The sequence below is a fragment of the Anser anser genome, assembly GCF_964211835.1.
Source record: "Anser anser genome assembly, chromosome: 12".
Classification (NCBI taxonomy): Eukaryota; Metazoa; Chordata; class Aves; order Anseriformes; family Anatidae; genus Anser; species Anser anser.
Genome location: NC_139733.1, coordinates 3,142,422 through 3,154,643, shown reverse-complemented (window position 1 = coordinate 3,154,643; position 12,222 = coordinate 3,142,422). Strand labels below are relative to the sequence as shown.

At 35.2% G+C, this 12,222-nt stretch overlaps 1 protein-coding gene across 26 annotated transcripts in view; it reads left to right on the top strand.

The window, feature by feature from the left end:
* The window catches only part of CACNA1D (calcium voltage-gated channel subunit alpha1 D), a 186,600-nt gene that overhangs the window by 78,980 nt on the left and 95,398 nt on the right, over positions 1-12,222 (top strand). For 15 of the 26 annotated variants that reach the window (XM_083795884.1, XM_083795899.1, XM_083795898.1 and 12 more), the window contains exon 8: positions 7,574-7,677. The exons of 1 other annotated variant lie outside the window; for it this stretch is intronic. In XM_083795884.1, coding sequence (XP_083652010.1) covers positions 7,574-7,677 — 104 coding nt within the window. Of the gene's footprint in view, positions 1-7,573; positions 7,678-8,171; positions 8,276-12,222 lie in introns of all 26 variants that reach the window. 10 more of the 26 variants (XR_014571618.1, XM_083795885.1, XM_083795894.1 and 7 more) reach the window with 1 other exon arrangement.

Genomic DNA, 12,222 nt, shown 5'->3' with positions numbered 1-12,222 from the left:
AACAAAAAGTCACAGTGTGTTTGAAGTATTATCAAAACTGTCATCAGAGTGCTGAGAAGGAATCTGTTAAAAAATAAAAAATAAAATTTTGGCTAACAGTCAAGTAAGCAATGATACTCTAGAGCTTTGAATTGGCTAATCTAATAAACCATTGGGAAAGAACTACATAGAGTGATTGAAGTCATACTAGTTACATTACCGCTGCAGATATGGAAGGCACATTATTGCATCCAAACAATACTTGGCAGCGACAAATTTCAGCTTAGTATAAGAACTCAAAGGATGCTTGACAGCTTTTTGTCCTTTGTATGTCAGCTGCAAATATTTGGCAGTGTTAAAAACTGTGAGGAATATGCAAGAAAAATCTTAAAAAATCTTTATTTCGCCCTTTTATTTGCCTTAAATGTACTAAGGATAGCTTAATGCTGTTTTCCTAGCATCGTTCAGCACCACTCACAGGTCATCTAAGGGAGACTCTTCAGTGAAACAAGGCAGTTCATCCCCAAAGACATTGATGTGCTGGCTGCACAGTGCTCCCGGCATTTGATGACTACATAGCCAGAAATTTAACACATGATATCCAGCTGGAGAGAGAATGGTAGAAATTTTGGATGACAGTATTAATATACTGCACAAATCGCACTTAAGAGCCAAGGATGGCAGGCAGGAGTTTTTGAATTTGTGTGTTAATCACTTGAATCCAATTTCCTGTCAAAATCTAGCTTAACGCTTTTTCCCCTTGCCCTGCCCTTTTAGGTAATGATTTGGACTACTTGATCATGTCATTTAGGTGTAAGAAAGCTCAGAATCAACCAATTTTAGATAGCAAAGAGATGTGGCTTAAATAACGAGTAAGTTAGAAACCTCAGAAAGAAAATGGAATGATCAAATTCAGACCTACAAACAGAGATACCAAGCCAGGGAATATGCGTATTAACAAGTTTGAATTAGCATTAAAAGGGATGATTATATAATTTTTCTCAAATTAACAGCTTATTACAACCCACCTGAGGAGGATTTTAAACTACCTCACATGGAAATATTGTTCCCATGCATTGAACCTGATTTACTTTGACAAGACATCTAGTATCTCAGTCTTAGCTGACTGCTGACCAGTACTGCAGTCAAAGCATGGAACTAATTTCTTGTCACACATCATTGCAAATACTCAAAAGAACATATTTCTTCTCCCCAGAGAGTTTAAATTAAACAGAGAGAACTGGATTAGAAGTAGGCGCTACTTTAGGTAGTGCTGAGAACTCCACTGATTGAGGCTACAGTTTCCTCAAAAGAATTGCTACCAGAAGCAAAAAATCAATGTAAAACAACGCCAGTTCCCAGACTGTCCCAGGATAACAGTTGAGTTAATAAATTCAGATCTACCGTGAGTATTGTTTATTTGTTCATATGTTCCCTACATTAACTAAGGTAACAGTTACACATCATTAATCCAAATAATACATGCTATTATGCTTGCTTTTTTTTTTTTTTTTTTGCACTCAGCGTACAGGAAAATATTAAATGCGTGCAATGATTTTATCACATTTTTTGGACTAAATGTTGCTGGCATAGCAGATTTGAAAATAAGAAAGATATTTAGTACCTACCTCCAAAGTAGACACCACTACCCTGTGCATTTTAATACATTGCAGCTTAAAATTGAAAAATAAATACAGTCTTCATCACATTCATTCATTCATTCAAAAAACCAAACTAAACAAAAAAAAGCCATGTTTTCCATCCCTTAGGTTTAATAAAATACATCAGTAGATAGGTTTTACAAAATTATGTGAAATTAGTTTGGGCAATATGGATAAATATATAGAAGCAGTAATGAATTTTGTTAATCTTAAATTAGTATGCTGCAACCAATGAAGGAATCAAATCCTTCTGTTTTGAATCATAGTTTTATTTCCAATGATCCAATAGGAAAACTTCTCTGGATTACTAAAATGGAGAGAGACAGTACTCTCCATTTTGTTACAGTGATGTAAATCTGCTCTGCCACCGATGGAGTCTGCTGCCAGAGTGTTTCAACTTGGGATAGCTACCTGAAAAAGAAGTAATTTCTTAGCAAACAATCACATTTGACATCTAGCTTTTTTTTCTTCTTCCTAGTCAAAGACAGTAAGCTGATTAATGAAATACCATCAACAGTAATTAGCTAGAATAGTATTAGGTGCTGAATGAAAAAAAAAGACTCACATCTAAACTTATTTCTAATCAATATTAGAAAAAATAGTTCTGAGCAATTAGCTTTGAATAATAGATGCTTCATTTGACTACCTAACCTATACACTTCGATAGCTAACAATAGATAAAATTAACAAAAGGTAGAACCTGAGATCTGTTCAGACAGATCAAAGCAAATCAATGCAAAAGAAGACATACCTTACAAGCTGGGGTTTAACTTGAAAGGGTCACCTATGCGTGTGCTGTAGGGTAACTTTATAGAATGGTTTACATACAGAAGATGGAGGCCAAATTTAGAGGTGATAAAGTAATTATGAGGCTGTCTGGGTGCTGTAACAACTTTTTGTCTCTCCAGGAGATATATTTCTTTTTAGCCTGCCTTAATGCCTGAGCCATGGAATTCTGATTTCAAGTTGTTCTTGGGCTGAGATGCTTAACAGAGCAGTGGTCTTTGAGTTCACACCCCACCAGAGCATCACTCAGCATGTTTCTGTGTCAGTGGTGTACCAAAGCTGAGTCTGTCCAACCAGGAGAATGTCAGGGAAACCTTTGCTTCAATGGCAGAACCCAGGGAAGATTGAAGATAAAATTACATGCTTTTCACAAGCCAGCCTGGAGGCTGCTATGCTTTGAGCACAGCCTGTTTTAAGTCAGCTTTAAGTTAACTCCACTTCAGCCGAGAATATCCCAGGACACAACCTTTGAAGCTAGTAGACTTTGAAAAGCTGTCTGGTGTGCTCTAAAATGAGTAGAATAAATAGCTTGTGCTATGAGATTTGTGAACCTACAGTGTATGCTTCAGAGAAGGCAGGATTAGTCCCATTTCGCAAAACACTCATTTCTGAGGTATTTTTACACCCTTCAAGAGACTTAATAATTTTTAAGATGATTAGATAGGTTCTAGGTAACGATAAACACTGATTGTGTCCATTAGAATGTTATGAAAGGAGAAAAGTAAAATTGGAAGCTAAGATACTTAAGAAATCAAATGAGTTTGAAACATAATAGAAAATAATTCAAAATAGCTTCATGCTTCAGCGCAATATGTTTTTAATAGTATAAATGCAGAATTAGAGGTGTTACTGCACAGCTTTATCATTATCCCCCAGTTAGGGCTTAGATTAATCAATGCATACAAAAAGCTTGCCACATTTTTCGGTAAACTAGTGAAAGCTTTTCAGGAAATTAAGGCCTTGATTGCATATGGGGATTTTACTTATAATTACCACAGATAGGGATAGATGAGACATTTTAATGATTTCTAATTTATGTTTTAGGTTGGGGTGTGCCATCTGCTGCTATGTAATGGTTTTATCTATGCTGTAAATTTGACATGCTCCTGGTATCACTTCAGAAACTTTGTCCCTGAACATCTACACTGCATTGTATGACAGCTGATTCCAACTACAGCACAACTAACAAGATAATTCACCCCCAATGGCCAGATGAGGCAGTTTCAGATTGTACCAGGTTTGTCCCATCAGATCAGGATAATTCTTCAAGACTTTGTAGGCATATACTTACAAATATATGCATATGAATGTAGAGTAATATATATATATAATATTTTCTCCTCTACCAATTTGACATGCACAGAGTAACTTGTCTCCAGATCTGGTAGTATCAAGATGGTTCCTTTTACAGGGACTTCAGAGCAGTTAGTTCCTGTGTCACCATGAAAGGGATAGGAAGAGCTTCAGAGTTTAGTTCAAATATTATTTTTAAAGCTGTTCAAACAAACAACATAAGAACTCTAATGTAGTGTCTGTATGAAAGGATGAAAATGTCAGGATGTAGCCAAAAAAATCATCTCTGGTAAAAAAAAAAAAAAAAAAAGGCATTTTTAAACAGTTATCTAACTGAATAGTAATGCGTCTATCATTACAGTGAAATGTAATTAAGTGATAAGAAAAACACTCACTTTGTCCTTCGTATCATCCTTCATCTTGCCTGTCCTCTGGATGATGTGATGGACAAACTAACTAGAGCTGAAATCGAAACATTATGTCTAGATCTAGAAAATGGTACAAAGAAGGGCAGGAAGAATGGCACTTGGCAAGTATCTTTGTGATAGGTGTTACGGATGCTAAAAGCTTAATGGCTTCAAAAAGAGATGGGACAAGTCCATTGAGAGCCACTAGGTTTGACGCCTACTCTAGATTGCTGCATCCCTGAGCCACAGAGAGTGGGGGTCTTGCAAGACTTTTTGCTAAGGATTTGAGATCTGATAGCTCCTGGATTTCCTGGTGCCCTTTTAGCATTATTTAGGGGCTATTATGTTTCTTAGTTGCAACTTCCAATAGGTCTGGAATTTGTGTCTTTTAACTCCTATATCTGGACTTTGTGTGAGAATTTAGTATCAATACTTTCAATTGAAAAAAAAATCATTTCTGAGGATGGAGATTTTTTTGTGCTTATGTATTACCAAAACTCTGTCTCCATCATTAGTCAGAGGACAAATTGACTCTTCTAATCTTTCTTTAATTGAAAGTTATGGAAAATGCCACTCGACATGCATGAAATGAGCAGTAAAGTTTTCCAAATGGAAAGGACTTCTTTACATGCTTTCATCCCTGGTATTAATACAATCAGAAATATTACTTCATGAATAGAAATTACAGCACGTTACTTACAGAGAGTTTAATTGTCTCTAGATTTAAATGGTAAAATTGTGTAGATGCAGTTTCATGCTGTTGATTTTAGGAATTAGTACCAACCTGTTCTACTGGAATATGGGTTCCTGACAAAGGAATGCTTTTGGATTAGTTCAGCATCTGCCCAAACCAAAACATTTCTTCTGGTGCTGGTAAACTGCAGTTTCCAGGTTTCATATCACAGGGCATTAGTCCTAGATAGATTAGCCTGAAATATTGGGTTTAAAATCAAACTGCATAAATGAGAAGGATTTATTTTCATACTTTGCTGTAAAGTGAATGCTGTAAAGTGAAGCAAATCACAGCTGTGTGTGCTAATAGAGCCTTTATGACGGACCATGGAACTTTCAGCTTTGCATCTGGGTTACTAAGTTAGCACAATGCCTGGCTTCTTGGATATGTCCTCCTGAGCAAAAAGAGTGTATCAGGTTGGGTTGCAGTGATTCTCAGAGCACTTCTTTTCCTCAGATCTTTTGTTTATCTTAAAGTGAAATTGCAGTTTCAGGTTTTTCAAAATGATTTATAGCAGGAAAACACTGACATCAACACCAGATGAATTTATGCCCTCTGTCTGAACTCTGGTGACTTGCAAAATACTGTTTGCAAATGGTATAGTTAAGTTGGATACAAAACACATTTGTGAGTATTTGAAGTTCAGACAAAATGTTGGCTCTTACACACTATTGTTAGAAACCCTCTTTGCCTGATCTGTATCATATGAATCATTTCTATGAAGGAAACTCAATTCTGAAGTAATAAAATAATTACTAAGTATGCAATTAAAAAAAAAAAAATAACTGAGTACATTTTATTCCTAAACTTTAAGGCCAGATGCTTACAATTCAAAGAAGGTGCAAAGGGCAACACACACTGGAACAAAGAAGAAATTCAGTATCAGCAGTAGAGCATTTTTGTAAATACTTATCTCTCTTTTGCTGCTAAGACTTCTCAAAGGAGGGGACTTGCACTGAGGAAACAGGCATAGATGATAAGCTATCAATCCCCTTAGCTTAGGTGCCTACCATGCTAAGTATTGCTAAAAGTACTGCACAGAAAAGTATTGCACAGGAGACTGAGTTGAAGTAGGTCAGTGTAATGGCAGCATTATGAAAGACTTTATTTCCCACACGAATAAGCTGTAGCAGAAGTGGACCGTGGAAACTTGAAATCTTTTAAAATTGAAGTCAAAGATCCCAGCCTTTCAGAATGGCTGTAACTCTGTTCCATTTTAATTTCTCTAAAATATTGTTTTATTGAAATTAAAAGGAAAAAAAATCCAAATCAAATATATAATTTGCATTTTTAAGTCTTTTTTTACATATACTATCAAGTAAGTGATTGTATATTGCTCTTTTGGTAACTTTGGAAGTTCCAATTAGTTAGTATAAAATGGCATTATTGCAGTTCACCAGTGAAGAAAAGTGCCTATGGGCCTTAACCTGCAAAGACTTAATGCTTGTGCTTACATCTAGCTATCCATTGGAGTGCCTTGCAGAAACTTAGACTATGACAAATTTTTAAAAGATAGAGAAAAAAAAAAAGTGAAGTACAGCTTGAAAACCTTTTGTTCCCATGCTTAATATGGGATTGTGTCCATTCCAACAGAGATGTTAATGACATGATTTAAAATGGACTGTCTATAGAGCTCGAAGCCTAATCGCAAGATTCAGATGTGACAAACAGTCATACAACAGCATTCACAAAGAGAAAAAAGGTTTCCCCAAAAATCGTTATACATTGCCATATCTAGTCCCGAATGCTCATGGATTTTTTTTTTGTCTGATGAATTTTTATGGCTAAAAAGCATCTCAAAAAGAAAGTAATACAAACCTGTGAGTATAAACAAAAAAGTCAGAATAATTCTTCTCCCATAAGAGAAATTTCCAAGAATTTCCAAGTCAGAATTGCTTTTTTATAACTTAATGAAATGTCTTTTTGCACCTGAATGATACACACAATAACCATTTCCCTGTGTTTTAAAGTATCTTTTATTTTCTGAACAGTTCTTTTTAGTTTTCCCTGGATATTTTTCTTGAATCCATCTCATAGGATTGCTAAAAATAACAATGGAAAAGGTCTTTGTAGAAAAATTTGTGTGTTCCTATAAGTAGTGTGTCTGAAGTTCAGTAACTTCAACCTTACTGTTTCTGGAATATTTCCATGTTTTTGCTATGTTTTAAAATTTGATTTCAGGTTTTCATTTTCATAAAAGTGTTCATGTTTTTTCAAGTATCTGATTGCATCCAGCTGTAGTATTTCAGGGAAAAAGTATTGAAATTCACTTTTGCAGAAAAAAATAACATTGCTTGTCCTGCTGAGGTACATGTTACTATTTACTTTCTCAAAGGATCATTCATGTAGCTAGGATATATATGAACTAATAATCCTAGTATTTCAATGCACTTTGTAAACATCATTTAACTTAGTGAGATATGAAATTTACTATTTTAGGTGTTAAAGAACAGAAATGTTATAGTGCTCTATTTGTATGTTTGATAGTATTTTTGATCTGAAGGCTAGGTTCACTCGGTACTTTCTCCTAGAATATGTATTAGGACTGCAAATTGATGTGGCCAGTGCCTTTTTTCTTACATTATTCTTCTTTGATAATTGCTGCAGGAATGCATAGAACGCTGTCTCATCTGAATGATTAAATTCTGTTTCTCTGACTCTTCTTTGCTATTACTATAGTGATCTACTCTATAAGATCATCTTATTTCTTGCAGATGAATGATGCTATGGGATTTGAATTGCCATGGGTGTATTTTGTCAGTCTCGTCATCTTTGGGTCATTTTTCGTACTAAATCTTGTTCTTGGTGTATTGAGCGGGTAAGCATACACCTTTTTCATCATGAAGGCAGAGTCCTGAATTCAGTTGCCATGAACACACAGGTTATCTTATACAGGTGAGACTTCAGTTGCAATGACATTTTTTTTAATTAAATTTCTATTTTTTCCTCTTCTAATTTAGAACAGAAGGAGTTTTCTGTAGCTTTCATAGAAAATACCAAATAAAAAATCAGAATTCAGACATACCAGTCCATATTTGGACACATTCATGTCCATATTTGTGGCAAAAGTATAAGAAGAACTAAAAGTTCTCCCACACTTATTTAAATATGTTATTTTAATTCAGCTTCTGAGGCATCACATTTGCAATATAATTTGGGTAAGTAAATAAATTAAAAAAAAGTTTCTTGCTTTTAAGAACTAAATAAGCCCAAAACTTTCAGTGTTAACACCTACGTGATCTGGCAGCTGCAAAAAGGACTCTGCTGTTTAATGAATGACTGAATCATAACTTATTTCCTTGCATTTTACAGGTAAATGATGCAATAGGATGTGAATGGCCATGGATCTATTTTGTTAGTCTTATCATCCTTGGCTCATTTTTCGTACTTAACCTGGTTCTTGGTGTACTTAGTGGGTAAGCAGCTGAGTTAACATTGTGTATGCTACTGCTACTTGTAAGATGGCCTCTGCATTTACTCAAGCTTCTCAGCAATGGCTTTTTTGCATGAACTTGAGATTCTTATGTCATCCTACCAGTGTTTGCTCTTTTGACTGAAGTGTGTGATCCTAGTGCCTGTATGTGTCTGACATCACGTTCACCATGCTTGCCAAAAATATTCTTTAGATGAGGCACTGATCTTCTCATTCTCTAATATTTTAGCAGGGAGAAACATTTTTCACACAGAGATGGGTGGCACTTGTACAAACGTTTTCCCCTGCAATTATAGACAAGTGTCTCACTGGAAAATCATTTATTTTTTTTTAGTTCAAATAGTTCCAAGTGTCTCTCTGGAAAATCAATTTTTTTTTAAAAATTCAAATAGCTATAATGTAATTAGAGTGTTCTTTGCATTTACCAGTCACGTAGCAAATTTTATTTTAATGGGGTACTTGAAGATCTGTCTGATAGAAAGAGTATGACTAGTTTACTATGACACAAAATGTTTAATGCTTCCTGTATCGTTGAGGTGTGTACTGCTGTGACATCCCACAGCAGCAATCTGATATTTTTATCAATAATCTAATATAAATTTAATATGGTTGTCAGTGGGAGGTTGTCACAGTACTTTGTTGCTCTGTATACTCCAGACTCCAGCTAAGAACTAAAGTGTCATCAGTTTTAGATGTGTAATGTGGTTTAAAACTGTAATTTATGGCAACAGTTTGCAAAGTTTTCTTCTTACAAAGCCCCCGTTCTGAGGTTATATCTCTACTTCCTTTGCCATTTCCTGGCTTCCAACATACTTGAGCTTGGGAAACTCCAGTTCATGGTAAAGATATTTTTTCATAAAGAAAGAAAAGGTCCTGCTGGCATCTGAATCCAAATACAATTATAACACATTATTTTTTATGTTAGCTACAAGTTACACAACAAATAATACTGTTCTGGCAGCCTTGGGCTAGCTGTGCCATCTTTGTTACCCAGCAGAAAAATGTGTCTTGCATTGAACACAGCCTTATAGTCGATGGTGTCATTAGGCTGCTGAGTGTGTGCGCAGCCATGTTACAACTTTGCTGTGCTGTACATTAGGTTTGAAAGGAATTATAGAATGCTATATATAGAATGTTCATGGAAATCAGGGAATCAGAAACAATTTCCAATTGATAATGTGATAATTATGTTACTAGGGCATTTTTGTTTTAATGGTTTTACAACGTGTTTTTAAAAATCATTTATCTGTGATAGATTACTGTTGCACACAGGAAACTGTGGAAAGCATGGTTTTTACCTTACTTTCAGAATCAATTTACAAAGCAGATGTTTAAAAGTAAAGAGGTAATGTGCTAAAAACACATTGCTGATTTTTTGATTTAATTTCTTCCTTCCAAGACCCACCCTGTAATGGCTAATTTATGCTGTCATGTAGGCTTTGCTTTTTTTCAGGGACAAATATGTAAACTGTTGCAAAACTAAGGGCCTAGCTTTTGCGTCACAGCCACGCTGGTCAAATAAGAAAGAAAAGAACAGACAGAAAACTGAGAGTAGTTGCTGTATAATTTATTTCTCCGTTTGATACTGTTACCTAACGTTGCTGTGTGACCAGACTTCCCACTAAAGCCATTAGTGGATTAGGTTTCTACGGTTCCTTTCACTGTCCCTTAAGAAGGTCATAAGCAGAAATTAATTTTCTTCCTGTTGTGTGAAGGTGTGCTATGGGAACAGTTAATTATTATTTCCCTTTTCCCTTGCTTGACTCAAATGAATTGCTATTGGTTTCATTTTTTTTTTAAACTTTTATAAAAATGAGTAGGGGAGAAAGTAATGCCAGATTTGGTGTGTTGATACACCTGTTCTTTTCTTCCACTGAAGCCAAGGAAATTCAGAGATCTACACAGCTAAGCTTTTTATTTGATTTAGTACATTTAAAATATTTTATAAGGCTTGCAACATTATGATATGTTAGCCTTTTTTTTTTTTTTAACTGCATGATTTGTATATTTAAATAAGGTAGTTTTTCAAAGCTAGTAAAAATTTGTTGGGTAAGTCAGATAAATCATTGTATTTTTTATTGTACCCCTCTGTAATTCTCTTATATTTGTGACTCAGATATCTTTAATATCTACTTTGTTGGCATCAGTGTTGGTACTCTTTCAGCAACTTTTCCTTTATTCTGTTGTAATGAGACGCCTTTGTTGAGGAAATTTTGCTGGAATATGAAGTAGTTCTATAGCCACTGTAACAATATAGAGGAAAAGGTGTCCCCTTGTCCTTGGGTTCCATTCTGCAGACAAAAACTCACCACTGATTTCTTGATCCTTAGAGTTCTAATGCTCTTTAGAGTCCTTACCCACTTGCCTTTGATTTCCAGTGAACTTAACTGGCAGTGGTAAGTGTCACATGAGCTCACCTGAAATTTATAAATTCATTCATTCCTAAACTTATTTTCTGCCGGGGTGTCACTAACTGCAGCATCACTTAAGAATTCAGAGTGCTTGATGGATTGCCTGTATCCATGTTTGCTCCAAACATGTGGAAGAGACATCCTAGCACTCCAGGAAATGATATAAATAGATAGGGATTTGTGATGTATGAATATCACCAATATTGACATTGAGAAGGGGAGGAGAAAGGAGAAGATATCTATTATACCAAACTGATACAAAAGTGAAGAAAATGTCCTGGCATACTTGTTGGAAACTCTGGTAAAGGCTAGTGTGGAGCACTGTTACACTGATTTACTTTGATCGATGAATTCCTTTATACTTACATCGTAAATATTTTCCATGTATTTTCTATTTAGACATGCCTGTTTAAATCTTAGGGGCACTCTGTACATCCTTGGATGTATTTGTATTAATTAACAGAAAGATATCTATATATCTATATATATATCTATATATATATATATCATCCTGAGCCAGGCATTGAATGAGTAACACTCGCATTCTCTTTTTTTTTTTTTTAAGAGTTAGCTTTTATGTTTTATGTTCTTCAAACCATATCATGAAACTTGTTCACTGATAAATCTACAAACAAAACTAAATTTTACTAAACCAATCAGGGAATGCAAAAATTATGCCAACTGACTTGAAAAGCATGGCTTTGCATACAGATTTTGGAAGTGGAATCTGAATGCCTAATACAACTTTTCTGTATGAAAGTGTTAGTTCTTGTAATATCAACTTGTGCTGTGTCCATTTAAATTTGCTGGTTTGATCTGTTAACGGTTTTAAAACATTCATTCACTCTCTTTGCATCCCTTTGTTACACTGTGACCATCTGCCCCTTTGTATTTCTCTACTGGCTCGTGTGCACTGCATGTTTGATGTATTTAGATACTGTACAAGTGGATGAGAATGATGATTTGGAAGATCTTTTATTTTACATCTAGCACTTTCTGAAGGTGAGTATTTACTGGTGATCCATGTCAGTTTTGCGTGCTGAAGGTGATAATCATAAAAACTCAGTTTGTGCTTTTAATAGCAGATATGTAAATTAACAGAAATAATGTGTGTGTAGGAAATGTGGTAAATATTTTAATTTTTGGAAGGAAGCTGACTATAGATATTTTTTTCTAAATAGTCAATTGAATAATAAGGATGGAGAGATTTCATAGGCTTAGTTATACAATTGTTTTGGGTAGTTTTGTCTTTTTCAAAATACTGCCTTTTTCATATTCTGTATCGGACAAGTGCTCTAGAAATGCTTTTGGAGACAGCTATAGATGTGGCTCTAGGAAAGGGTTCTAGTGCTGGCTCCTGGTGCAACATCAGCAGAGGGCTCTGAAGAAGACTGGCTCTGGCCTGAGAACAGACTTGACAGACAGCTCCTCCCTAAACACACAAGAAAAACTGCTGGTAGATAGGGCTCCTGAAAGGTATCTGGAAATGTTTGGAAGTGTGATTCAGAATGTGGGCATG